Below are 27,731 nucleotides of genomic sequence, written 5' to 3'. Positions count from 1 at the left end.
ACTTGGCTGTAGTGGAAAATGCCTGAAATACCTTCAGATATCTGTCATTTGGGAGATGAGTTTTCCACTTGCTTGCACAGCTCGCTGTATTTCAAGAAACCCAATTTATGCTCATGCATGTGAGAGGAGAAGCAGACTGGTACCATAGGGTGTAAAACTCCAGCAAGTGCAGGACTCTGTTGTGTTGGTGCTTTCAGTGAGCACCCTCCCTAGGGAGTGTCTTCTATTGCCTGCCTAGGTTTATGTAACAGGAGAGAATAGAAACAGTGTACAACTATCCCTGTAACCAAAAATACTTCCACTTTAGAGGAAATGATGGTATAAAATCCAGATTTAATACCTGTATTGAATAAATACAAAATAATAAATACAATAGATATAAAATTTAATGATCCTCCAGCTACTAAAATTTCACCAAACACATGGATCAAAGCTTGTTTTTAAACAATGCTCCTCCCTTCCTTGATTCAAGACTTCTGGAAAAATCCTGCATTTTTACAAACACAGGGGCAGAAAGGACAGAGGATTACATGAATCAGAAGAAGGCAGGGAAGGGGAAGCAATACCAGAGAGAAGGGTTGCAAAGACTGGGTACTGCTCAAGAAGAACCTGTTTTGTTTTTAATTTAGCTTTAACTCAGCTTGCTTAAACTTTTCTTCAGTTGTAGAAAACATTAATATGCTCATGTGTGTGTGTGTATAGACATATATATATAAAAATATATGTGTGTGTGTGTATTTACAGGTGTAATCACGTATCCAGTCAGGCCTTGATTTTAAAGTAGCATAGGACAGATCATAGGTATCTTTGTACTTTAACAGGGAAATTGCTCTATTTTACCTAGAGCAGGTGATTAGCTGCTGTTTCCATGCAGATCTGCATTTTGTTGCACCTCCTGCCTGCTGTACCATGCCAGGCTTAAAAACTGTGTTGCTTCTTCCTTTTCTCAGTAATTAGGGATGTGACCTGTAACATTTTCCTAGCAGGAGCTGACTTTGCCTGTCATTGTGGCTCCCCCCATACCTGTGCAGGAGTGACATCATGCACAGCCACAGCTGTGTAGACACCATGTCCTTTAAGCCTTACATTGATTTCACCACTCTGTTCCTTGGAGCTTGTAGGTGGGGGGGAGGAAATACATAGCTTAGTCTGCCAGCCAGCCATCTGAATAGTGCTAAAAATTATTAATTACTGAATCTTTGTATTAGAAGCATTTGGGTATGTCTCACTCTTGGGCATGTCTCACTCTTGGGTATGTCTCACTCATGGATTCTTAATGATTAACCTGACCAGCAGCAAGGATGGATTTAGGCTTTGCACTGAGGAACCAACTGCTTCTTTGGAAGATTTCATTTCTCCCCTCTGCTGCAACACTGCTAAAATCCACATCCACTCTGCTTTCATCCTTCTTCTTTTCCACCTTGTATCTAGTACCTAGGGAGATCCCTTCAGTCTCTTGGCTAAGTGTTCCTGGGGTTTACAAGCCCAGCCAGGCTGTTGCACGCTGTGGCCACAGCCCTTGTCTGCCTGTTGGCACAGCTGGGGCTGCAGAGCTGCTGCAGGAGCTGCCCCTTCCCAAGGGCTCTGCAGGGCTCTGTGTGCTGCTCTGCCTGCCTGTCAGGGAAACCATTGCAGGCCCAGGCAGGTTTGATGGTTCCTGTTGTTAGACATGGCAGAGAAGCTGCTGTGGCACAGGAGGATTACAAGTGCTTTCTTGCTGATGGGATTGTATCAGTTATTAGTTAGCTTGTGGCAGACCAGGGTGTCTGTTCCCAACACAGACACATCAGGGTCAAGAAGCCAAAGGAAAAAAAAAGGAAAAAAAAGAAACACCCAGAGGTTTGTGCACCCAAGGCTGTTTTATCTAACTTGAGACCATTTCCCAGAGGCCTGGGATGCTTCCTGTTTTGGGGCAGTATTTGCTGCATTTACTGTCACTCGCAGAGAGTCTCTGGGACACTTGAGGTAAATGCCTCCCCTGCACAAAAGGTAAAGAAAAAGGTGTAGCTCTCAAATTGGAATCAAATCTTTGGGATTTGGAGGGAGAAAGTAACATGGCAGCTGTTTAATAATGTAGTTAGTGATGTATTCTAACAAAATTGCCTCCTTAGTATCCTGAGAAAGCTGAGGCTAGCTGGTTCCTCTGCCAGAGGGAGTGAGCTCACCAAAAGGAGTGAAAATGGGAGTTTAAATTTCAGTGGAGCCTGGAGATTTCAGTCTGACCGTGCCTTGTTCTCTCCCTGTCACAGACTTCACAGCAGCTTGGCTTTCTGGGGATTTGCAGAGGATGGCACTTGTGCTCAAATGCAGGGCTGACTGCAAGGAGAGGAGTGGGCGTGTGTGAGAGGAGTTGCACAGCCAAGGAAAGTGCGTCACTGAGCAGAAAAGGCAGCAAACAGAAAAGAGGAGAGTGGGAAATGGAGAATTCCATCAGGATGGCAGTGGGGTCCACCAGTCAGGATGAGAAGTCTAAAGGCAATTGGGTTGTGCCTGGGTGGTGTCTGGAGGCACTGGCAAAGACCAGAGGGGCCCCAATGAAGAGCTTTGATCCTTGAAAAACATGACCTTGTTGGCAGGGTAGGTGACAAAATTTATTAACTGTCCTTACATAGGCACTTCTGTTCACTCAGCCCCACGTGAAATCATGGGCTCCTCTGGTACCTCACTGAAAGACAAAAACCATGCAAGATTTTGGCAGCTTGAGCTTTAGCAGAAAAGTGAATCACAGAAATGCAAGGACCTCCACTGAAAACTGCTGGAGATAATTCCATATATTTAGAGCAGATTTATGAGAAATGTGTGCCTAGAGATTCTCTGTGTCCAGAGAGCAGTGTGTTAGCCAGCTGGGCTGCAGTGACCTTCTGCAGGGTTCTAATTCAGTACCATCTTCCTGAATCATCAGTTTACACAGACCAATCATCTCTTGATCCATGTAAATACCAATGGTAACTTTCTCTCTGCTCACTTTTCACAGAAGTACCTTATGATCTTGGTTTATAAGAGGGAAATAATGGAAAGATGAATTGCCAAACAGAGCCAGGAGGTGATTACACTTTAGTACATCACAGAGCTTGGTGCATGCTCTTTTCAACAGCAAGTGGCAATACAGTATGAGAAATCCCACCAGTTCTTTCCTGAATGCCAAGAAGCCAAACACCTGCTGGAGTTTTACCTACTCAGCTATAATCTTCATCTCTCTCTCCTGAGAAAATGTAAAAGTAGTTACAAATATTTACTGCATTCTAAGGACTGAGGGCAAAGTACAAAAACTTCAGAAACTTTTCCTGTAGAAAGCATAATACTGAAAAATAATGGTAAACACGATGTTTACTAGACAAATGTATTCATTGTCTCCAGAACTGAAGCAAATAGCTTTGCATTCACTTGAAGACAGCAGGAGCTTCTTTGTTACAAAATTCAGTACCTGTATATTCTTGCATTTGGAAGACAGGGTTCTTACCAGATTTAGATCCCATGTGCTGCAGTTTTGCTTCTTTATTTCTGCTCCTGAGTTACAGAGTTGTTCAGGCTTCTGTGGGGCAGGGACAAAATTACAGCTTCAGAGAAGACACCCTGCTTTTCAGCAGTATGTGGAAACTGTGACCTGGCAGTGCACTCAGAGAAACAGGAAAGATGCAACCCCCTACTCAGCAGCTGAATGAGTGTGAAAAACAACTGTTGTGTTGGCTGCTGGTCTGAGGTCACCTGCAAATCCTATTAGACCACATTTTCTACTTAAACAAAACATTACCAGAGGTCTTATTCTTCCTTAACAAGACAGCCATGCTGTAAAAGCATGACTTGCATGCAAATCCACCAATTTTAAAAAAGAAAATATGTTTTAAGCTCAGCTCTATATCTAACAGAATACCTCAGATGCTTTGTGGTGCCAAGGGTTTCACCAACACCTACAGGAAATCAATCAAAGGCTCTAGCAGAAGGCTGAGGGAGGGGAGCTGTGTGTGTAATCTCATTCCCGCCTACTGAGAGCCATTGAGAGCAGCAGCACCACCTTCAGCATTTCTCTGGAAAATATTAAGGGCTTGGGATGTGTTTTCATGCCACCCACTGCCCTCTCCCCCACCATGGGTGAACAAGGCATCTTGCCCTCTTTAGAGCTCTCACAGCCTCAGCAGCAGCAAGGCATTTAAGGGACTTGTTTTTCTCCCCTCCTCTTTCCTCTTTAGGAAATCCTGTCCCCTTTTTGACGTGCTGCTCGCAGTGACATCACCAAGTCAGTGACAGAGTGTGGGGGAGGCAGCCCCAGCCTGTGGAGGTGATGCTCTGATGCCTTCCAGAGACCTCCTGCCAGAGTTCTGCTGCCCAGCCCAGCCTGTGTCCTGCCCCCACAGTCCTGTGCCCTCCCTGAGCAGTCTCAGAGCTGTTCCCATTCAGGGGAAGGCAGAAATCCTGTGTCCATGCTCCCTCTGAGCCCACATGGAGCCTGTCCCAGGGGATGAGCCCTGAGGAGCACCAGCCATGCAGATGCCAGGCAGGCAGTGTGGGGAGGGAGGGCAGGACAAGCCTCCCTGGCACAGGGTTTATAACCACAGGGTGTTTATGTTACCATCCAGGTTCATTAAAGGCTCTTGCATTCAGTACTGAACCTTAGGGCTGAACTCAAATGCTGTATTGTGCCTTGGTGGTGGGGAGTTGCTGTGTTTTAGGAAGCCATGGGTTTTTGATGGCAAGCCTGGTGTGGTGGCTGGTTGCCAATCCAGGCTCTAGATCACTCTAGCAAAGTGAATTTAGATGGTGTGGAATCAAAATGCTGTCCTAATCCCCTCAGGGTACAGCCTTGGCAGTGCTGCTGGGGAAGAGACACCTGAGGAAAGATCTCTTTTGCTTTGCATAGCAAGAGATGAGGAGAGAGAGAGAGAAACAGGTGTCAAATCCTCCTGTGTCAGACCAGGAGGGAGTTTTCCCTTTGCCCTTTAGCAAATCACTCCCTTTCCACAGCTGTCAGACTGGTAAACATCAGCATTCAGCAATAGGAACTGATAGAGAAAGATCTCAAACTTCTGACCTCATTGCTGCATAGACTTCTTAAGAAAGCATAAAAATCAAGACCACAAAAGATTTTAACCACTTTATAATTATTCAGCTACTGAATGTTTTGCCCTTTAGCCCATTGGATCTAGTTTTAATAAGTTTTATATAGTTTAATTAGTTTTAATAAGAAAGAAAATTACAAGAAAGAGAAAAGCATCTCATTTCTGTCTAATTTCAGTTCTGGCCACCATTGACAGTGATGAACCCAGCTCACCAAGCAGGGTAGCACAGTCTGGGATGATTTAGGGAGCTCTGTGCACACTCAAAATAGTTCCATTGATAAAAAGTCTCCAACCCTTCTTCACTTCTGTATCTCTTAAAAAAAAAAAAATTAAAATGTGTGCTTTAAAAACATTTGCCCTCTAAAAGACCAAACTGATGAGAGATGAAGCAAGATTAGTTGCTGATTGCAAAATTCTTGGATTGTATAAAGATCTGTACAAATGCAAACACTTCTTGTGATGGGGTGAGGAGATTTGGGTTTCTGGAGTTCTTGCCTGAGCCTGAGGAGAGTTGTTGCCCTCCTGCATAGTATGGGCTCAAATGGGTTGTGGTCTCAGGTAGCTCTTGATGGACTAAAAATGTCACTTCTAAACACAAACTGCTTCTCTCTGGTGACTGATAACAAACCCTCTAATCCCCTGAGGACACTGGGGTTCTTTACTGAAGGGTGCTTCTGGATGTGGTAAACTTCCAGCCTCTGGGAATCCCTGTCTTGGAGCAGGGTCAGTCACAGGGTGAAGCTTATGCTTGGCACCAAGAGCCTTCCTGCAAGAGCTTCTAGGAAAGCCTCTTGAGGCCACAGGCACCCACCACTGTGAGAGCCTGGGGTACCTGGGGAGATCCTGGGGCTCTGGGAGCAGCCAGGAGGCCCCAGGCAGTGCCTGGGTGCTGCATGAACCTGTGTCAGTGTGCAAGGGGCAGCAGGGACAGAGCTAAGGGACACAGCCAACACTGTCCCAAGGGCTGCCCTGGCTAGTCCTGATCCCCACCCTGCTAATCCTGGCTGCACTGCTGCTTGCAAAGCTTGTACAGAGTCACCAAAGAGTTTCCTCTGGGGGAAACACTGTGTGAAAGGTTGAAGTGGTTTGATGTTTTCTAAATGAAGCATTTCAAATGCTCATACCAGAGAAACACTTCATGCCCAGCTTTTGCTTGGTTTTGTTTTTAAAGGAACAAAACCTTTCTTTTCTTTTTTGTTTTCTTTTTAAATGCTTTCAGTACTAATTAGAACAAATATTTTAAACCTGTAATAAATAAATACTTCTCATATTTCTGTATTTTGTTATAGTACATAATAAATATTGGGGGTTTTTTAAACCAAACTATAATGCAAACAGTTCTGTTTTGGTTTGCCTTGCTGCTAGGTCATGGTTGTGCTCTTATATTTAGTCTCTAGTTTGCTGCTGAACCACGAGGTAATAGTAAAGTAACAGATCAGCATAAGTGGCAGCATTACTGACTATTGAACAACACCACTGAGTATCAAACATAAGAGACAAAAATAAGTGGGCTTTCTTAGGACATGTCTTTCCAGGGCCACCATCACATATTCTTGAGTGCTGTTATCAGCACTCCAGTCTGAGATGTGATCCCTGATGGGATTCTTAGCAGGGGCTTCCTCTGCTTGTAACAAGGAAGTCACCAGAACTAAGTAACTGCAGTACCAGAAATCTAATTTCTGGTAGTAAGTCACTCTAACATTACTGCAACTTGCACTATATTTCTCTTTTTTCCCTCTTTCTCTGCATATCAAGTTTTTACATTCTTGAAAGTTTTTCTCCCTTTCTTGTGAAGGCAATAGCAAGAAGGAGCAGTGGCAGTGCTCTTTTCTGGATCTTAGGAGGTGTAAAATATTCTCTTTATGGTCTAGTTAAACCTGTTAAACATTTGGCAAAGGTTTTTGATAGGTCTTCATGTAATCACATTAATGATACATTGTTGCTTTCTCTATTTTTTCCTCCTTTTTTTGTTTTCCCCTTTGTCTCATTACAGTTGAAACTATAGAGGAAAAAACAGCAGACTCCTTGCAAGATTTGTACAGAGCCTTGGAGCAGGCCAGCCTGTCTCCTTTAGGAGAGCACCGGATTTCCACTAAGCTGGAGTATAAGAAATCTTTTATAAAGAGATGTAGCGATCCAGTAGTCAATGAAAAACTGCACCAGCTGCGAATTCTGAAAAGCACTTTAAAGGTGAGATAAAGCAGGGAGGAAAAATCCTGCCCCAGGGTTGGATTGGGCTGCATTGTAATCAGAGATTATTGTGTGCAGCTGGAGTCCAGGCTGAGCCCAGTGTGCAAACAAGGGAGACATGGGGAAGCACTGCTTGAAAAGAAGAGGAAAAATGTGCCTGGGAGAGCAGTCAAAGTGAGGGGATCAGTTTTAATTTCTTTATTTTCTTGCATTTAATTTCAGTCAGCTGCTCCTCCTCTAGCTAGTTTAACAGAAGTTGACACACCAAATTATTGGAGGAAACCTTAATCCCTTTTTTGTCCCTGAACATTTTGATTTACCAAAACACATTCACTTTGTAATTGCCAAAGTCTAAAGTTAGACAAAGCCAGCCTTTAGAAGGGAACAGTATCTCTTGCAACACTTGTCTGTTTTCTAATTGATGGGCTTGTCCAGGAGGAAATTGTGTGCTTGCTTTCTGTGTAAACTGATAGGATCATTGTATTTAATCAGTAAGATTGATTAAATAAGTAGTGATAATGATAGATTTGAAAATTTATCTGGTAATTTTAAATGTACTACAGCTCTTTTAGCCTCCTTGTCAGCTTCCTTTGTTTGTTACAGCAGTTTCAGTTATGCCCTGATAGAAATTTCAGCAAACAATATGCTGGATTTCCTCAGGGACCCTGTTAACTATATTAAATTACCACATTTTAAGCCACCAGATAATTGTACAGTGCATTTTGTAACAGCTTTCATCAAAGAGGGCTTTATAAACATTAATTAATTTAGTTTTCTATCACCTAGAGAAGCATTTAGACAATATTATTTTCATGCTGTGGGGCTCCCATCCTGAAAAGAAATCCTACATGTGCTTAACTTTCTGTACTGTATCATCTCCTTGAAGGCAACTTGCATTATTATCTTGGTATGCAAGTCTTTGCAGAATTGAAGGCTGGCAAAACAGGGCAACATTCACAGCTGTCCATGACTTCTACAAGCATGAGAAACTGAAACAAAATCTCAGTGCTCTCACACACGTCGGGGTGGCAGGAGGTTCATGCCGTGGCTGTGGGTTTGTCCCACGGTGGGGTCCCACACCACAGCTGTGGTTCAGCATCAGCAGCCTGCTGCCGTGCTGAATTGTCTCTTTGTTAGTGGTTTTTGATACCTGAGATACTTTATACCAGTGGCTTCCTGCAAATGAAACTGCTTCCCTTCAGGGAAGTCCGAAACACAGCACAGCCTCTTGGTCCAGCGGTGCCTGTGTTTGTGCTTCTCTGGAAGTTCTTTCCTTTGGACCAAGCAAACCCAATGTTTTCATTCTCTGTCCATGAGCCATATTTTCTAAGCCTGTCAGCACTCTTGTTTGGACTGTGATTGGTGTAAATCATTCTTACGTACATGAGACCAATAATGGGAAATGCAATGGCAGCAAGGAGCAAAGACAGGTAATTGTTGTTTTCTGCACAGAGCAGCAGTGTAGTGACACATGCTTGGTTTGCAGTGACATCATGGTAACTTGTGACTGGCTGCATTACATCCCAGAGCTCCAACTCTGCCATACTCTTGGCAATTGTATCAAGCAGTAGCTGCTGCTATTACCCAATCAGTTATTCTTTCTTTCTATCAGTAACTTTGATTTTTCCTTCCTGAATGCAGCCAATTGCACTGGCCTGTTGGCACTGATGTCCTTGAATTTTATCCTACATAATAATATCCAGAGACAGTCCTCCAAACTGCTTCTGGCTCCTGATGTCCTAAGTCATTAATGAAAGACTCCTGTGCTCTCTGTCCTGTGATAACACAAAATCATTCTCCTGTCATTGAGTATGGGCTGCCTGGCTGGTAGTGCAGAGGTATGGGACCAGCCACAATCTGTGAGAAATAAGTTATGGCAGCTCAAGCTGGTGATCAGGAGTTCCCATGGTTTCTTTTCCACAGCTTGCTCTCAGCTTGCCCTCTCTTTCTGGAAATGAGTATTCTAGCAGGTAGTGTTAATTTGCTGTTGTTTGCACAGCAATGAAAGCACTGCTTATGGAAGTTGTCTCTGACCCTTCTGACCTGTCCCATCATACACAGCTTGATATTTCCCCTTGCCATGCTGCCCAGAAGGATTTATCATACTCATAGTATGGATGTGGAAGATGTGAGTTAGCCATGAGGAGTGTGAAACCCATCTTGCAGGGAGGTTGGAGGGAGGATTGCTGGTGGCCCTGCCATTCCTGTGCTGAGGAGCAGTGCTGGGAACCACAGGTGTGTGTTAGCTGTGTTTCCAAGGATTCTGGCTGTGGTATCCAGCTTCCTCCACTTGCAACAACTGTGAGTGGCTGTGGGTACATCTGAGGCTTACTGTGACACTCAGCTCCATGAACAGTCACCAGAGAGGGTTTAAGGTACAGTCACTTCCCCTGCCTCCATGGGGCATCATGAGGCACCAGCAACAATGTTTTATTTTCCCCTTTTCTGCCTTGTCTCTGCCACATCAGTGGTAGAAGAGGTTGCAGCCAGCAGCCCGTGGCATGCAGTAGATCTGTAGTGAAGATGAGCTCTCATTCCCTGGGACTCCTTGCACAAACCTTTGCAGTGCAGAGCTCAGGTGCCCCAAGACAAGCCTGTAAGGAGATGTAGCTGTGCTGTGCCTGTGTCTGCATCCCACACACCCACACAGAATTTCTGATCTGATCAAGAGCAAACAGATGGCACTTTGCTGTGTGAAACCCGTCCTGAGAAATGCAAGCAGCTAACAGCAAACAGGGGGGGCTGCTTTGTCTGGGGCTGAACACGGGGGCAGGTGGGGGAAGAGGAACTTGTACTGAGGGTTCTGGACAAGGCAAGGGAAGCCCAAGTCCCACGGGGGAATGTGGGACACCCTGTAGAAAGGCTCCTGTGTGTGAGTGCTCAGAGATCAGATAGTCCCTGTGCTTTCAGGGGCACTGAGGCTCGAGTTGTACCCTCCATCCTCTGCTTGCACCCACATGATTGATTTTGTCAGTCACTTGCATTAACTCTTTGCTTGTTCCTTTTCTCTCACAGGCCAGGGAAGGAGAAGTAGCCATTATAGATAAAGTTCTGGATAATCCAGCCTTGACGTCTAGAGACTTTCAAGAATGGAAACAAATGTACCTTGATCTCTTCATGAACATCTATGAAAGCAGCCCCCGGAGGGACTCTGTTAATAGCTCATCTGAGGTTGAAGCACTTATAGGCTCCTTAGCACACACTCACTCTTACATAGAAACACATGTATGAAAGGCTCTCTTTTTGTCCATTTGCTACACCCCAGCCCTTTACTCAAGTGCATAAAGTAGTTTTTATATCAATATGTGAGAGCTCTAGTAAATTATATTTTAATGTTACTCAGCTGTGTGAAACCTTCAATGGTCAACAATACCACTTCTTTAATGAGGATTTGTATATTTTATATGCTACCAATGCTCTGCTTGTGTTTATCTTCTGTGAATTAAAAAAACATGATCTTTAGCTATTGAAGAAAAGGATTTAAAAGCATTTTTGGAAGACTGTGGCCTTCATGCAGGAAGTTCCACATGCTATAAAGCTTTTGTTATCAAAGGTCAGTTTTACAATGATATTTTATATTATATAATTCCAGTATTGCATTGCATTTTTGGAGTGCAGGTACTGTTTTGGTGGTGGGAGAAAACCAATTTTTATATTTCATGAGAAACTCTAGGAGTTTTCTTAAATAACAGGGAAAAGGTGTAATGCAGCTGTTGTGTTTCAGTTTTGTCAAACACATAAAAGGGTGAAAATCAGCGGACAAAAAAATTACTAATGTGAGTTTAAGTGTCAAAAGGTTAGGTCTCATTTCCTTGTGCTTTTATTAAAGCCTATTGCTTAGGTTTACCACCAGTGCAAAGGGATGCTGGTTTGTATTATAATTAAGACCAAATTGTGTGTTGTCTCTTAATCACATTAGGTTAATTTACAAAAAAAAAAAAAGTCATGGTACTGTGATTGGTGAAGCTTTTGCACTGAAAGTATCAGTATAATGTGCAGATTTTGCAAAAGAGAAAATACAGACTTTCAACATCATTGGTAGCAGCATTTCTTTAGCCCAGAACAGCAGCAGTGGAAAAGGTTTCCAATGAAATGCTTCAAATCTGAGATGCTTTGAAGATTCCCACAATAGAAAAGGAGTGAATAGGATTTTTATTTTTCAAGTAGTTTCCTATGTGTTTTCTGAGCTGTGAAATTTGGCTGTATTGTATGCAGGGATAATATGTGATGAGAGCAGAATTGAGTGAGCATGGAACCTGAAAAATAACCAAGGAGTAAAAAAGCCTCTGGTTTGCTTTGAAGGGGAAGGGATGTCTCTGGGTTCTGCTGAGTTCACAAGCCAATTAAAATGTTTTAAACTTCCATGAGATTTGTTATCTGCTGAAGACAACCCAGTGAATTTGAGGGGAAATAGCTCCTCAGAGTTAGGCACATGCCTGAAATAAAAGTGGGAGGGAACTCTTAAATCATATGTTTACTTTTTATGAACTTGGTTTTGAAAAATGTTAAGAGCATGACAAAATATTTCTGCTGCTCTTCGGTATTTTGCTGCGTAAGTTAGGACTCATGATTTAATAATGCTCAAGTGGAAAGGAAAAGCCTCCTTTATACTTTAATGAGTTGTACTCTTAACCAACTTGAGACTATTGCCTGTACAGCTCAGTGAATGTACTTTAAACTTTATGAACTCTGATATCTCCTGGCAGTTATATCCATGAAGGGATGAAGGAAAGAATGGACAGATTTTCTTTCTTTCTTTCTTTCTTTCTTTCTTTCTTTCTTTCTTTCTTTCTTTCTTTCTTTCTTTCTTTCTTTCTTTCTTTCTTTCTTTCTTTCTTTCTTTTCTTTTCTTTCTTTCTTTTTCTTTCTCTCCTTCTCTCTTTCTCTCCTTTTCTCTCTCTCCCCTTTTTCTCTCTTGCTCCCCTTTTTCTTTCTTTTCCTCTTTCTACCCCTCATTTTCTACCTTGTTATTGCGTTTGGATTGCAAATGTTCTGCAGATTTTGCACAACTGTACAGAAGAGTGGCCTTTCTGTAGCCCATTTTCAGTAATCCTATATTCAAGTTGTCTGGATGACAAATCATGTATTAACATTTGTATAGAATTCTGGATCCAGTGTAAGATTTGTACTATTAGAAGAATATTGTTTGTATAAACTGGACATTTATTTACTGCATGGGTACTGACTTGTATATTAAATTTGTGAGGTTTTTGTAAATTTCTCTTAAAAAATGCTTGACTTGAAATGGATTGTGCTATTGTTCCAAGCATTTAGATTCTCTTGCTATTGTTTTACTGGACCAAAAGTAAATATATTCATATGAAAAACTCTTTATATCTGATGGATGTATATGCACATTGTGTAGTTGATTCCTTGTCAAAACCAAGGCAGTTCAGAAGACTTAGATCTGTTGCTATGCAACAGCCATTCTGCCTGCACTTTACATTAGTAAAGTTAGCTTGATTGCTTTAAAGGTGAAAATTAAACATTACAGTTTTTTAAGCTAGTCTGGTGACAAAGAACATGTGTCCTCTCCATTGTGCTGCCTTCTTTTAAGACTATTAAATGTTCTTCTATATATATATTTTTATTGTATTAACTCTCAGCCTAGAAAGGGAACACTGTAAAATGAAGTACAATAAATTTAGCTTTTAAATGAACATTTATGGCTCAAGATTCACTTTACTCCATACCAGATTGATTCTGTGGCATCTGACCATTTTGTCTGCATTTCACATATCCGTGTATCTTAAAATGCCCCAGTGTGACTTCAAACACTGCCAGTGTGGCCAAAAGGGAGTGACACTATAGCTGATTTGTTAAGAGACAGACACTGAGTAAAGACTTGTGAAAACCTTCAGTTACCTCCCTCCCCTTTGTACTCTTTGATGAAAGTAAACCTTTTTTGACTGCAGGGTTCTGTAATGCAGCAGTTCAACAGCAAGGAAGCATTTTACCCTTATGAGCAGGTGAGATAAAACAGTGTACGGCACCAAGGTAAATGCCAAGGCATCAGTGACATCCTGTTACTCCTGTAAGAAGCTTCTTGGAGGCTAAGGATAAGGATACCCACTCTGGCCATCTGAGCTAACACAGGGCTTGGACACAAAAGAAATGTACATCAGCAGTAGTGTGCATCTTTAAAATAACACAAAATAAACATCTGGAAGGTGTTCTACAACAAAGGCCACTGAGAGAGAAATGGCTTCTATCAAACAAACAGCTTTTAACTTTCAGCTGTAGCTGAGTCTACGCAGTGAAAAGTCCATGCCTCTGTCCAGTAATTTCATGCTGGTTAGCTAAGGCATTCTTGCCTAGTAAGTAGTATATCAAATAATACCTTTTCCTTGGCAATACTTGCTACTAATCCTTGTAGGCATCAATTTTCTAGTCTTTATACAGCTCTCTTTCTTTTTGCTTAGCCATAGCATAAAAACCCAATAGCACTTACCAGCTGGGAAAATTACCTTTGATTAAGAAAACAGAAAAGACGGATTATATTTTTTTAATGTTTGAAAAATCCCACTTGCAACACCTATTAATTGCTATCTAGGTATTATCCAAAAGTCAAGGATTACAATTCTCACTCATCACCTCTAAGCAAGCTACTTGCTACATCCTTGCTCAGTGAGATCAGCTTCCAGCTTCTTTATAAATCCTAGATGTGTTTCCTGTGCTGGCGCCAGATTTTCTTGCCTGTTTCCACCAAGCATTTGGCTTATCCAAGCAAAACTTCCACTCTCACATTCAGAGCCACTGCAGTTTTCTTCTCCTGGACCGCCCTGCTCGCTCATCTCCTGGGATGGCCATTCCTCAGCATGGGAGCTCAGCAGCTGGGCAGCTTCTTCTGGTGGCTGTCACTGTCCTGCTCCTCGGCCACCTCGGAGAGCTGGAGCACGGCACACTGCAGCCCACACCAGGGCAGAGGGGCCTTGCAGATCTCTTCCCAGCCATCGTTGTCGATGTCATAGCCAACCACGTCTTGTGTGGAGACCTCCAGGGAGTTTTGCCACTTCTTTCCCCCAATGAGAAGAGCTGTTTCCTCTACCACAGCCAGGCCGTAGGAGAATCGATCGTAGACCAGGGGTTTCAACCGAGTCCATTGGTTTTGATCCGGGTCATACCTTTCTATTTCAGAGAAAGGTTCATATAATCCCAGAAAGGTGAATATGGATCCCCTGATTGTTGCCATCTGATGCCCAAACCGAGCAATGCTCATTGGGGCACATTTCACCCACTGCCCTTCAAGTGAGCTCAGAGAATAAACGTCATTGCTGGTGCTGGCTGGGGCCGAGTACTTGCCCCCAGAGATGTATATGGTGTCCTTGCAAACAGCACTGGCATGACCATGTATCCTGCATGGCAATTCCCTGGCCTTGGTCCATCTATCCCTGCTGATGTCATAGACTTCCACAGATGAATGCAGCGATCCGTCCTCACCCCTTCCACCAATGGCAAAGATATTCTTGCCTAGGACACAGCAGGAAAACTGGCATCTCTTTTCCAGCATGCCCGTGATTTGGGTCCATGTGTTAAATCTTGGATCGTACCGATGGACCTTGTTTGTAACCAATAAGGTCTTTCCAATTTTAGCATCACCCAGGGTACCAGTTTGTATTTCCCCACCCAGGACATAGAGGAAGTTCCCCACCACGCACACGCTGTGGTTCTGCACCCTGTCCTGCAGCTGTGTGAGGGTTCTCCATTTGTGGTTGTAAACATCAAAGGCCACCACATCGCTGACGAGCCCCTCACTTGCTGTGCTTCCCCCCAGTAGAATGATCCGAGTTTTCTGGTTCCTCAGTGTGGTGGACTTATCCTGCAGGACAGGCTGTTTGTATACAGATGTGTGATAATTTATTGCTTTTATGATCATGCACTTAATACCTGCTGAGAGCAACACTTCTGACTGCGTGTAGGTTTTTCTCAGCTCTTCCACTGGGATGAGACCATATCTTATGTGCTCTAAAAGGCTGCTTGCATGATCCAGCCTGGATTTATTCTGCTTCAACCACAGCAGGACAAGATTCAACAGGCGGCATTCTTCCACCATGGGGAGATCTGGTGATTGAATCACTGCTAGCAAAGACCTGAAGTTCAGCTCGAGAAGTCCTGACAAATCCAAGTCCAGCAGCTTCCAGACATTTTGGATAATGTATTTTTCTGCAGCTGCTAGGGCATCTGGCAGGTAGAACTTCCTGGCCACGTTGGCAGAGTAGCAGCAGTTTTCCAAGGCAAGATTTTTAACTAAGTACTGATTGCACAGGCCGATAGCATCAGTCACTTGCAAGTAGCTTGCAGCTTCCAAGGTATCCTCCAGGCTTTCAAAGGAAAGGGGCAGCAAGGATGTGTAAATGAAATCCAGGATGTGCTGGAGCCCAGTGGGTGAGACAACTTGTAGGTGAATGACACTGGCTTTAGACTCTTGGGTATAACTTTTGAACATGGCTCGGAAGTAGTCGCTAGAGCATGCCAACAAGGACTTGTGTGCAGGAAACTCATTTTCTTTCACTTTCAGCAAAATGTCACAGAGAAAGCCCTCTGATCTCAGGCTCTGGTATTGGGCGAGCACAGCGGTGCAGTGTGCTTTGCAGTAGGACAGGAAGTAGCTCATGGCAGACAATGCAATGCTTTTCCCTTGAGCTATTAGAGCTAAAATGCAATTAGATATTGAGACAGCTGCCTCACTCAACAGCCATTGCTTGAATGCCAGCAGACCTCCAGCTGTTAGAGAAAAGCCCAATCCAACCCAAGAAAAACCAAGTCAGTCTCTTGCCTGGAATAGGGGGACAGTTAGTAGATTTGTAGTGAATTCAATCCATTCCTTTATAGAGAAAATAGCTGAATGTGTATCAGCTGTAGGATGCTTACTTTTCTTGCCTCCACAAGCTGCACAAGGATGAAGGGTCCGCAGTTGTGCCCAGCACTTGCTTGGCTGGCCATCAGGTGACAGATGAGGGAGCTCGATGACGGTCCCAATCAATGGCCCTCCATGTCTGCTCAGCTGTCACCCCCAACCCTTCCTGCTCCACGGGCAGATCCCAGGGATCCTCTCTGGCTGCCAGCGCGTGGCTCTGAGCACACACAGATGAGAAGAGAGCGCCGACTTTGCTCCTCTTGTTTGTATTTTGAACTCCGATCGGTTTAGACGTCACCAGCCCGGGACAGCAGCCCCCTTTCCGTCCCCTTTCCGTCCCCTTTCCGTCCCCTTTCCTCCCCTTTCCGCACGGCCCTGGGAAGCCTCGGCTGAAGATCAAATCAGCACCCAGGGATTATTACGGGAACATTTTCTGAGCCCATAAATCTTTCCCCGGCAGCCACTAAGACAACCAAAATACCGTGATTAGTCACTGGTTGGATTTGACATGCATTTCTGGCTCTTTGCTTCACGTGACACCTCCGTGGCTCACAGCTACCAGAATAGCCACAGGCTCATCCCCTCGTCCCCCTCGCCTGGGAGCCACCCCGGGCGGGTGAGAAATGGGGCCAAAGGAGCTTCCAGCGACAGCCACGGCCAAAGCAGCTGACTTGGAATGACCTGGCTGAAAATCACAAGGGTAACACATTCACACAGAGTGGTTACAAAAATAGATTCCCCCAGTTCGGCCATAATAAACCCAATTCTGTTTATGGAGGAGGATTTGCATAATTGTGCTCTCAGTTACCAGCTGGGAACAGACCCGGAGCCCCCAGGGGTGGGCCAGTGCTGTCTTGCTCAACTTTCTCACTCTCAGTTTGTCCCAATTAGAAGCACTTATACAGGGATTATCCCTGATTTTCACCTGGGCACTTCAGGGTCTAATTTCTACCAGGAATAGCAGCTCTGGGCAGGCTACACATTCTGACCTCTTAAAGCTTGCTTTTATTTCTTCTTTTTTTTCCCTGCGTAACTCTGGGTGAAGATGTTAAGGAATTTCCTCCAGACACCTTTCTTTCCAAATCAAACACCCTCAGGACTTGCAGACCTTGCCAGGGTTGATAAATGCCTGATCATTTTGCTGCACTGTGAGCCAGCAGACTTGGAAGCAGTGAAGGATCCCACAGGACTGGAAAATTTCACTTTTTGCTTAAGCCCAAGGTAAAACCTTTTTACTGTATTTTTTTAATGTTTATTTTGTGATGTCATTAAATTCTGGCTTACCCCTGTAGCTGGGCAGTGTTTGGAGCTGACTGGATCCTGATATGGACTGTGCATGCTGTGTGACTGTTCCAGTGAGCTTAAACTGTCTTGCTAAACAGACTGATACATATACATGCTCTGCTCTGTTTGTGGGGAAGAACTCCAAAATCTTTTTTTTTTTGTTGTTGCTGTATAGCTCTGAAAATTGATTTCCTACTTGAATCCACTTCCCATCATGACATTATAGGCCACAAATCAGGATCTTGCTAAAAGACCTTGCCCTTTGCTAGCAACACAACATGTATGGGCAGTAGGGATGAGGGAGAAAAGGGATGTTTGCTTCTTTTTCCCAGCAGTTTTGCCAATGTCCAAGTTGGGACAACTCTAAGGTATTTCAGGTGTTAGTGAGGCTGTGCAGGTGATTCTAAGCTTCAGTTTTGATACTCCTCCTGTTTTAGAAGTAGAGAACAAAGGCCAGGTACCTCTGTCACCCCTCAGCAGTCATGAGTCGGTGATGAGGGACCAGGCCTTAAATGCTCCCACTCCTAGAGATGCTGCTTTCCCCAGTTAAACCCCAGCAGGTATCAGATTTCTCTAACATGAGGTGCAGATAAACCTCCCCTGTTTTGAAATAGCAGGTGGGCACTGCACATCACAATTTCCCTGGGAGCCTGAGGTGAGAGGCAGCAGTCCTTGTCCTCCACCAGCCCTTAGCCTGTGCTGCCATAACTGCTCTGACACAGCCAGAAGTGATGCACAGGCCGAAATGGGGAGAACCCAGAAACAGAACAGCAGAGAGGCCTCTGTGGCCCAGGCCAGGCTGTCAGCCTCCCTCCCGGGCAGATGTAGCCCAGCAGGGGTGAGCATGGCTGGCTGGGTGCCTGGCATGCAGCACCAGAGGGATCCTGGGCACAGAGCAGGGCTGCTCTGCTGTGGGGCCAGGGCCACCAGCCCCAGGGCACTGCTGAAGTGCCACATGTGCTGGTACCATGGAGTGCCTGGGGACTGAGGACACATAAATCAATCCACCTCCCCTGGATCCAGATTTGACCAGAAATAGGTTAAATGTATGGCTTGGCCAACTGAGGGTACTGCCAGCAGCAGCCAAGGAATATTTCTGAGCCCCATATGACACTCCTGCCTCCCAGGTGATGCACTCCAGTCCAAGGCAAGTGCCTTTTCCTCACCCCCAGCAGGGCACTGCCTGGTCTTGCAGCACTTTGGCTGGAATGTGTAAAGTACCAGCACAGCTCCAGCCACAAGCTCTGTAATTGCAGAGGCCAAACAAGGCTCAGTCTGAACATCCCTGCCTGTGCCCAGAGTGACTCCATGTTAACCCAACCAGGTGTGCATCACTTCCTTTCCAAATGAATTCCATCCATGGGTGGCTGTTTATACAGGTCAGCAGCTGGAGCTGATTTAGCACCAGTGCCAGGTAAGCAGGTCCCATAATTGTATGCAGACTTGCTGTGCTATTCTCTCTCAGACCTACTTCATCTTCATGGCAAGCCAGCTAATGGAAGTAGTAACAATCATGATCCTTATAAAGCTGTTTATTTGCCTGGAGATTTTTTTTTCTTTGGCTTATAATTGAAATAAAACCACATCCTTTCCAGTCCCTTGCTCTGGAGTGATAAAAAAAAAAAATATCATTATCAAAATGAGGTTTTTCCCTGCTTCACTTCCAGGCAGTTAGCCTTGTCTAACTAGGGAGCCTGCTCAGCCAAGACCCTCCTTTGTCAACAAACAAATTATCTTCATGCAGAAGCTCAAGTCTGCAGCACCTTTGGAAGAATATTTAATGTCCATTAGTGAGAGAACAGATGGTGACTAAACAGCTGACTTACAAATCTCAGCACCAGACCTAGCACTAAGTGGGATGCAGTGAAACCAGGATCTTATTTTCCTTGGGCATAATTTGGAAGATCAGATTTAATGTTTGACTCACTAGATGGTGCTTAAAATTAGGGAAATATTAGTGTTTCAATGATGCTGATTTGTTGGGAATAGATAATACATTTTTAATCATGTGCATCATTTAGACACTAAATTAGATTTAGATTTCAGGCTTTCAGCATATTTTCTGTTGAAGTGATTGCTCTATTACAGTAGGCAGCCTGAAATAAAAAAATATTCAGATGTGTGCTGTGAAAAATGCTGGCTTCCACACATGCAGAGGTTTTTTGCTATACAAAATTGAAAAATGGCCCAAGTTGCAATGCCATGTTCAGTTTAATATTGCAAGTAGGCCATTGGTTAATAAACTATTGAATTATTATTCTAAATGTTGCCAATTATTTTTTAAGGGTAAAGATTATAAAAGGAGTTGTACAAGTGATACGAGGCTCATTACTAACAAGTGGCTTGCTGTAAAATATTTGTTATAAAATTCCACAGGAGAGGATTACCAGGCTACATTTTGTTCCAAAAGAAATCAATGCAGTCCAGAGGACAACAGAGTAAATATCTCAGATGCTTGATAAATAACAGCAAAATGAGCCAAGTAATGAGTATAGCCATACAGGTTTCCTAGAAGTGCTAATCAGAAAGATCATATTGATTTAAGTTGTCTTGTAAAAATCTTTGGACTACAGTCTGTTCTTCATCCTTGAATAATCATTCACAGTAGTATTTGGGTCAGCACATCTATTTAAAGCAAAGGATGTTTAGCCCAGGAAAGCAGTTCTTAAGAGCAAAACAGTAAGAGGGAGGAATTTTCTTGCAGCTAAAAGCAATGTCTGGTGAGATCATGTCTGGTATAAAAGCAAAAGAGAAGGTTCCCAGCTTGCATGAGGTGGGCTTAGCTGTGAGGTTTGCACTGGGGCAGGGGGAGGCTGGGGCTGCTGTGGCTTTGAGCACTGTCCCAGAGGTGCCCACAGGACACTGTCCCTGTGAGCTGGGGAGCAGCACAGGGCAGTGCCTCCCCCAGCCTGGCAGGGAAGTTCTGCAAGCCCTCAGCACCCTGTATCCATGCCTGTGCCACCCCAGAGGGGTCTGTGTCTGGGGACAGCAAGAGCTTTGAGTGCAAGGCTCTGCCTGCACGTGGGGAGAAGAGAGGTTTGGTAGGGTCAGGAATCAGGGATCCCAGCAGAGCTTGCTGCAGGACCATGGCTGCTGAGCCATGGCTGTGTGGCACTGCTCTGTGCTCTGGAACAAGAGGAGGAAAGGAGGAAATACCACTGGCACACCTGGGCTGGGAGTGGCCATGTCCCAGCTGGGTCACTCCAGCATAGCTACACCTGTGCAAGAAAGCATCCTGTGTCAAATTGTGAAAGGCATCATAAAATACCAGACTTTCAATCAGACAGTGCCTCATTTATTTTCTCTCCCTATTTTTTCAGGTTTTGTTTGCCTCCCATGAAGACAGAAGCTGTTCCAGTTTCCACTGCCATCTCAGTGGGTTAGACATGAGCTTCCCTGGTGAATAAAAAAAAAGTTGGAAAATTTTAAACTTGGGTTCCCATTCCAGAGCAACTGCAGTGGGATGAGTCAGGCACTGCAGACACAGGATAATGAAGGAGAATGTGTATTTTAATGAGCCCATTTCGGAGCAGATGCACTAATAGCTCTCACAGCATCTCACAGCTGAGGGTGGAGGGCTGCTTGGGGTTCATCTGCTCCTGTCATGGCCAGGTGGCACCAGAGATGCTCTGCATTGAGCCCTGGCTTTCACCCCTGGGCAAGCAGTGCTGCCTGGGCTGTTGTTGGGGCAGAGAGGGATCTGCAACCCCTGCCCAGGGGCATCTTCCCTCTGCATCCAGCTCAAGGGTGCTCACAGACACCTCTGGCTGCTGACCTTGCACAGCATGGGTATGCACAGCCCTAGCTGAAGCTGCTCTGCCTGTGGGTCCCTTCTGCACGTATGGAAGCCCCCCTGCTATAAAAGGAACATTTCTGACCCCCATGTGGCATTTCTGCCCCCCAAAGACCTTGGGGCTGGTTGAACTGTGTTCCCAACCCCTATCTGCTTGGGTACATGCAATGACAACAGCTGCAGCTCGGGCTGTGTGAGCACTCCTGGCAGGAGAGCTGGGCTCTCCCTTTGCCCTGGCTGGACAGAGCCAGCAGCTCCCTGCACACTGCCCAGCCCACCCTGGCCTGATTCCATGGTGATAGATGCATCCAGCACAAACCCCTACAACTGGGAAACACACCTCAGGTCTGAGGAAAGCATAAGGACATGGGGACTGGCCTCCCACAGTTCAATCATCTTTGAATGCATTTATTTGTAATTAGAAGGAGGATGAATTTTTATAGGGATAGAGATGTAAGGCACATCTAAGAGCACACAACCAGTGCTCTGAGATCACAGAGGAGAAAACTGACATTTCCCTCTATTGGGACACCACAGAGATGAAGTAAAGCTGCAGTGTTGAAGAAAAGCTGCATGTGTCTGAAACCAAGGTGCTTTTCACATAAGCTGTTAGGATTCAGCTCTACCATCCTCTTTGATTTCCTAATTCACATTCATGCAAATGTTCTCCAAGACATGGACTGTTGGTGAGCTAAGTAAAAGTTACAGTGCAATCAGCTGCTCTTACTGCATGGCACAATGAGATCCTGATGTCAGCTGATCACTGAAAGTGTTCCTAGAGTCTGTACAGTATTGTCAGCACTGCTGTGATCACTGTCAGCAGCACCACCACATCACTCAGAGAGCTGGACTTGGTCCCTCCATGTCCTGTCAGTCTTATACATACCTCCTGGAATGTAAGGCTTCTCCTTGGGACTGAAAGGATTGCACCTGCACTTGCTGATCCTTTTTCATTTATTCACGAGCTCTCAGGTTTGAGAGTGGGAGAGCACCCATGGGTGAAGTGCAGCTAGAATTAATTGCACATGCCAAAGGATGAAGGATGGATGATAAACCCCCAGGTGTCTGGGGAACTTTTTTTTCTCAATGACTCCTGACTGAATAAAGCCATACTGGAGTGTGACAAAGGCATTGATGGAATGTGTGTCATTTACCCCCTGATCTTCATGAGTTACTGACTGATGTGTGACTAGCAAGCCTCTCTGCTCACCTGTCAGGCTGATCTCAGAGCCAATCCATAGTGCCATAAGGTACTGGTGGCCCTGCTCACCAAAAAGGGAGAGAGACAACTCCCTCCACACCAGACATCATCTCTAAATTCCAGTCCTGAAAGAAATTCCAAGGGTACTTACAGAAATTGTGTATGCCAAATTTTCTTCCCCAGGCCAGAGTCCCTGCAGACCATGCAGGATTTCAGTCATCTCCCCTCTTTCCCTGGTATGATCAGGATGCCAGCTGGGCATGCACATCAACTGTGGACAGCAGTGAGCCAAAACCCCCATCTCCAAGGCCCTCTCCAAGAACTAATGTACTATGAGCTCACTTTTATTAATTTTAATTTGGAGTTCTTACAACAGGAACAATGCAAATACTGACTCCACCATGGAAGTGCAAAAAAACCCCCCACATAGTATGTCTTGCCTGCACAGAATAAACACACAGTATGCCCAAAACAGCTTGAAAGGCTGTTCTATATTCAGCAAGTTTATTTTGGTCTCATCTGTCTAGGATAAGGATTGACATAAGTGACTCTTGAAAGGAATGACCACTCCTGCCCTGAGCCCCAGCAGCGTGCACCAGTGCAGCAGCATCTCCCTGGTACAACAGCAGAGTTTCCAGGGGACCTTTGCATTTTGCCTGAAGTGGGAAAATCATTGCTCTGTGTTAGTTAGTTCCTCTGTTACACCCAAGAAAGGAAACCATAGACAAGTGAAGAAAAAGCAGGTGAAGAGGACAGATGGACCTGAAACTCTGTGGGGGGAAACAGAAGCTTTGAAATGTCTGAGAGCAACACACCTTCCCAATACTGCAAAGACTCCCCTGCCCACTGGACATCCAGGTGGCCCATCTCTTCAGGGCAGGGGGCATCTCTCAGCAGAACCACGGGGGTATCTCTGGGCAGAATCTCAGCAGAATGCCCGGCACTGTAAATCAGGACTGCAGCAGTGCCCCGGGCAGGCACACACCCGCCCCAGGAATGCGGGTCAGCCAGAGGTGTGGGCTGGGTGGGCTGGCAAAACCCCTCCTGTAGTAAAGAGAGAGTGGCCTTGGGGGTGAGGGTGGGAACACAGTTCAGTGGGATGCCAGAAAATTCTTAGTCCTCACACACAAAAATCCAGTACAGTTGCACCTTCCTCCTTCATTTAAGAAAGCAGCAGTGGTGTCAAGGAACCTCCTCTGATCCCAACAGAGCCACGTCCAAGGGGAGGATGCTAATGAGAGCTGAGGTTCAGTGAGAAATGTGGTTAAATGGAACTACCACACAATCGTGTCCATTCCATATCATAGCATTGAAAGGAGGAAGAGAATAAAAATAAATGTATATGCCTCAATTGTTTTTAAATTACAAGTACTGACATAATTAGTATTTTCTGGAGGTCATTCAAGGACAGCAATGCAGTGATTTAGGCCAGCTTGACCATATTGAAAGGCTGTAACTCTGGCTTCCCTACCTTCATCCTCTGCCAGTCTTCCTCTTTGCTGAACCATGGTCCAACAAGCAGGTTACCACAAAGAAAATTTCCCAAATTTGCACCATGAAAATGACAAATGTGGTCAGAAGAAAACTGATTTCAAAAGGTGATTAGGTTTATATATGTAGAGCAGTAGATAATCTCTCTGCCTGCACCTTCATTTAGCTCATAGTAACATATGAATATGCCTACAGCCCTGACAGAAAAACAAAACGAAAACAAAATGAAACAAAAACAAAAAGCACCAAAAGAAAAGTCAAAATATTATCTTCACAAATTAGACTGGATGCAGACTTTCAGCCCATCATTATACAGGCAGATACTGTGCACTGCTGGTATAGCACTTCATTACAGCAGCAAAGTCAAAACTTCTAAAAAAATGGATTATAAATTCTCCCATACTTCCCAACAGCAGCACCACAACATAATTTCCAGGGTTTGAAGATTGCACTTTCTGAGAAGAAAACACTCAAATTCAGGACATACCTTGAAATAGCCATATCCACTCACTTTTGACACACACCAGCTGTACATGTAAAATAAACAGTCTGTGCAAACAAATTGCACACCCTGATATTTCTGCTACTCCTGCCCGTGGTTTAGAGGCTGTAAGTTGAAAGAATAAACAGAATATGGAAGCAGTCACCATACAAGTCATATGTCTCTTTTTCCCCAAGCAGGTTATTTGCCTTTGATGATATAAAATTGCTCTTAGAGTCTAACAGATCTTCTGCAGGGAGCTATATTTTGCAATTTTCTTCAAATGAACCTTGTGGTTGAATAAGTGTTTTTCAGTCCAAAGTTTCCAGAGTTATATGGAAATAGAGATTGGTTTTGGTTCCTTCAAAGCCAATAGAAATTTTGCCATCAACTCTGGAACAAGCAGAAACATAACTTTCTTAGCACACAGAAGCTTGGCAGGCTGTCTCAGCTTAATTTTTCAACCTTATATGCTGTCTTCCTCACCTGATATGCAGGGTATAATCAACTCCCAATGGTCCTGTTAGAATAAAGATCATTTTAAAGATCAGACCCTTTACAACTGAGCCCCTTATCTCCTAGAGAAGAGAGTCTGGTGAGTTTCTACCAAAGCACTTTATTTTTATGGGTTAACTCTCACAGTGTAGAGATTGTCAGTGGCTTGTATGGAGTGAGCAAGGGTGGGGAAGGGCAGCAATAATCTCTGCTAGGCTGTTCCCTTTCTGCAGCCTTCACTGATGCTTTAGGGAGCAGAGTCCTCAGGCACCAGTGTTATGTGGGTGTCCCCACTGATCTCACCTGGGTTACTCCAGAAGCAGTATTGTTTCCTACTGCTTCAACTTCTGGGAATGTTTAATTAAATGATTAATAAAAATAATTAATAAAAAAGGTCGCTTTTTTTCCCCATGCTAGTCAGATCAGGCATTCTCCTGTTCTTCCTCTTGTTTTCAGAAAAGAGTTATTGGAGAAAATACTGCATTTCTACAGCTTCTGGAATTGCAACACATTGCCATAAGTCCACAAAAAAAAAAGCATTGCAGAGAACCTCAGTTCCTATAGGCTATTTGTGGTTTCCCATGTACTGATATTCTCAACTGAAAAGACAAACAAGAGGATAAATAGGCATAGCTAAGTATCAGAAACAAAAGTATTCAGGTCACTTTCAAAGGCACAAAGAGCAGTTAGAAGCCAAGGTCCCATCAGGCAGCTAAACAATCCTAATGGGCACTGCTCCTCATGACAGTGTCCTTTCTACTTACTAGAATGCTGTGATTCTGTTATCAAGGTGACACCAAACTGTTGGGTTTGCTCAGGACAGTGCAAGGGGCACTGAAACAATCAGAAGGTGCTGGAAGCTGCCCTCCCATGAGGCCACTACTGTAAGGCACTGCAGTCAATAAATCCTTTTGCTCTTAATTGTTTGGGTTTCTCTTAGAAACAAATATTTACCAGCTTCTGGTTTGGACAGTCTTCCAAAGGTCACAAATGCTATCTCCAAGGGGAGCCAGGCTATTCAACCTTCAACTATTTAACCTTGGCTTCCTGTGGCAGCCTGCACTGCCATAAAAGCAGGTATCACTATGGGATGAATGTGCAGGGATGGGGGGTAAAGTTCTTCTCCCCTTGGCCCACCTCAGCATGTTATTTTTAAAAGCTTATGTGTTCAGTGATGAAAATAGACATTTTCATTCTGTTTATCCTTTTGGGTGGGTTTGATGTGTTGGGTGCTAATGGTATGCCAGGAAATTAGAATTACTTCCTCATTTAAAAAATGTGGATGGAGGGAAGAGAAAAGGATTTTCTTGTGATTGTTATTAGTGTTGAAAATTTGTATTAGGAATAAAAAGGGGTTCCAGTTTTCTAAAACAACTTTAGTCCTTCTACATCCCCTACACAACTATAGCTGTAAGGGGAAGCTGTAGCTCCAGCAAAGCTTCAACTCAGCTACTGGTCTCAACTTCCTAAGACTATTCAGACATGAAATTATCTCTATCAGTATTTCTTATACCTACCTTTCATTTCATCATGACCAAAAATTCCAACCAGGAGAATCACTGGGGAAGGTATGATCCAACTTTGTGCCTTGACTCTTTTCAGCAAAATTTCTAATTACACCAATCACTGCACACTCATTTGGGCTCCTTGCTTGTGAAGATAAAAAAATGTGTTCTGAGCTACTCCTTCTGCATGGTGAAGTGGTTTGGGGTTTGACTTTTAAATTTTAGTCATCTATCCTCTTTCTTTTTTTCTTTGTTTTGGTTTTGGTCTGTTCTCTAGTGGCATTAGAGAAGGGGGAGCTTCCCAGGACTGGCAAGCACTAGCTCTTCTGAGTGAGAGCCTTCTTGCTTGGGTTCAGCAAGAACCAGCTCCCTTTCCTTTAAGACTCATTATTTTTGTCACCTGACCTAGAAAAATCACAAGAGACCAAGGTCCCCCCTTGCATGTAGTTCAGTCATGTCTTGGGAAATACAGGGTTTGCTTTCTCACCTCTGAGAGGGAGAGAGGGAAATTGATATGGTTGTCATCATTTTCCAATTTGATTGATCTACTGAGTGTTGTATGTTTCCTGCAGAGGCATAACATGCAATATCACTGATATATATATATAATATATATATATATATATATATATGCAGGCCAAGAATAACAGCTTTAAATCAGGTAAGAATTTCTAAAAGTAAAGATAACAAAGGGCTAGGACAAGTTGCCTAGGGAGGCTGTGAGGTTGCCATCGTGCATGGCATCATCTCTAACGTGTGCTGTAAAAAACATATTCCTTACAAATCTGCCTGAAGGCAAGGAGATGGATTAGATGGCATTTTGAACCCCTCTGAGGGCTGCACTTAAGGATCTTCTGCTTCTAATAAGTGTTCAGTCACAAAGTCCTCAGGCTTTGGTGATTCACACAAGTGATTTTCTAAATAGAGGTGCTTTACTGAAAAACAAAAGCTTTAAATAGGAGAAAGCCTGGGATGCATGCTGGTGTGTGATGCTTGGGAGACATCATAAGTGCTGTTTGCAAAATTTACTAAGCAAGTCAGTAAGCTGAAAATGTTCAGGACAAAGGGCATGCAAAGTGTCTGCCTGAAAGCACTGCCTCTCTTCACAGGGAGAGCCATTGGAAGGCCAGTGCCCAACATCCCTGCTCCTTATAAAGCTGCTTCCCAGACATGCCATGACTTGAGAACTTCTGCTGAGATAGATCCATAAAAATGTATTTTTGACAACTGAATGCAGTAGTGTGGAAATGAACTCCACCATCACTGATGTTTGAGAGCTAGTTTTTTCTTGTTATTTCTCCTACATGTCATAAAGATGAATAAAACAGGTAATTTTCCTTTTTAGATTGGTCGAGAAGAAATATTTCTTGTTCTGGATAT

General features: G+C 44.1%; 2 protein-coding genes and 1 long non-coding RNA gene across 6 annotated transcripts in view; 2 read left to right on the top strand and 1 right to left on the bottom strand.

Annotated features, from left to right (window-relative positions):
• CNKSR2 (connector enhancer of kinase suppressor of Ras 2) overlaps window positions 1–12,904 on the top strand; it is a 207,743-nt gene extending 194,839 nt beyond the window's left edge. For all 4 annotated transcript variants that reach the window (XM_071430403.1, XM_071430405.1, XM_071430402.1 and 1 more), the window contains 2 exons: window positions 7,048–7,244; window positions 10,260–12,904. In XM_071430403.1, the coding sequence (XP_071286504.1) occupies window positions 7,048–7,244; window positions 10,260–10,475 (413 nt within the window). In that variant the 3' untranslated portion in view covers window positions 10,476–12,904. The remainder of the gene's footprint in view (window positions 1–7,047; window positions 7,245–10,259) is intronic.
• A 608-nt stretch (window positions 12,905–13,512) lies between these two features.
• KLHL34 (kelch like family member 34) lies at window positions 13,513–16,539 on the bottom strand. Its single transcript, XM_071431142.1, has one exon. It carries the CDS (start codon window positions 15,856–15,858, stop codon window positions 14,071–14,073), a length of 1,788 nt encoding a protein of 595 aa, XP_071287243.1. The 5' UTR covers window positions 15,859–16,539; the 3' UTR covers window positions 13,513–14,070.
• Window positions 16,540–16,683: 144 nt separating this feature from the next.
• Window positions 16,684–22,206, top strand: LOC139591917 (uncharacterized). The gene is made up of 3 exons (XR_011679796.1): window positions 16,684–16,801; window positions 17,147–17,322; window positions 20,706–22,206. It is a non-coding gene; the product is annotated as an uncharacterized lncRNA (long non-coding RNA).
• The last annotated feature ends 5,525 nt before the right edge of the window (window positions 22,207–27,731 follow it).

This window comes from Agelaius tricolor, unplaced genomic scaffold (genome assembly GCF_023055355.1).
Source record: "Agelaius tricolor isolate 1412-34295 unplaced genomic scaffold, bAgeTri1.0.p SCAF_7, whole genome shotgun sequence".
Lineage (NCBI taxonomy): Eukaryota > Metazoa > Chordata > Aves > Passeriformes > Icteridae > Agelaius > Agelaius tricolor.
This window is presented reverse-complemented; position numbering and strand designations above follow the sequence as displayed.

What these genes read in the sequence shown, in the direction of transcription:
- KLHL34 (XM_071431142.1), bottom strand. Translation starts at nt 15,858, where the DNA reads ATGAGCTACTTCCTGTCCTACTGCAAAGCACACTGCACCGCTGTGCTC.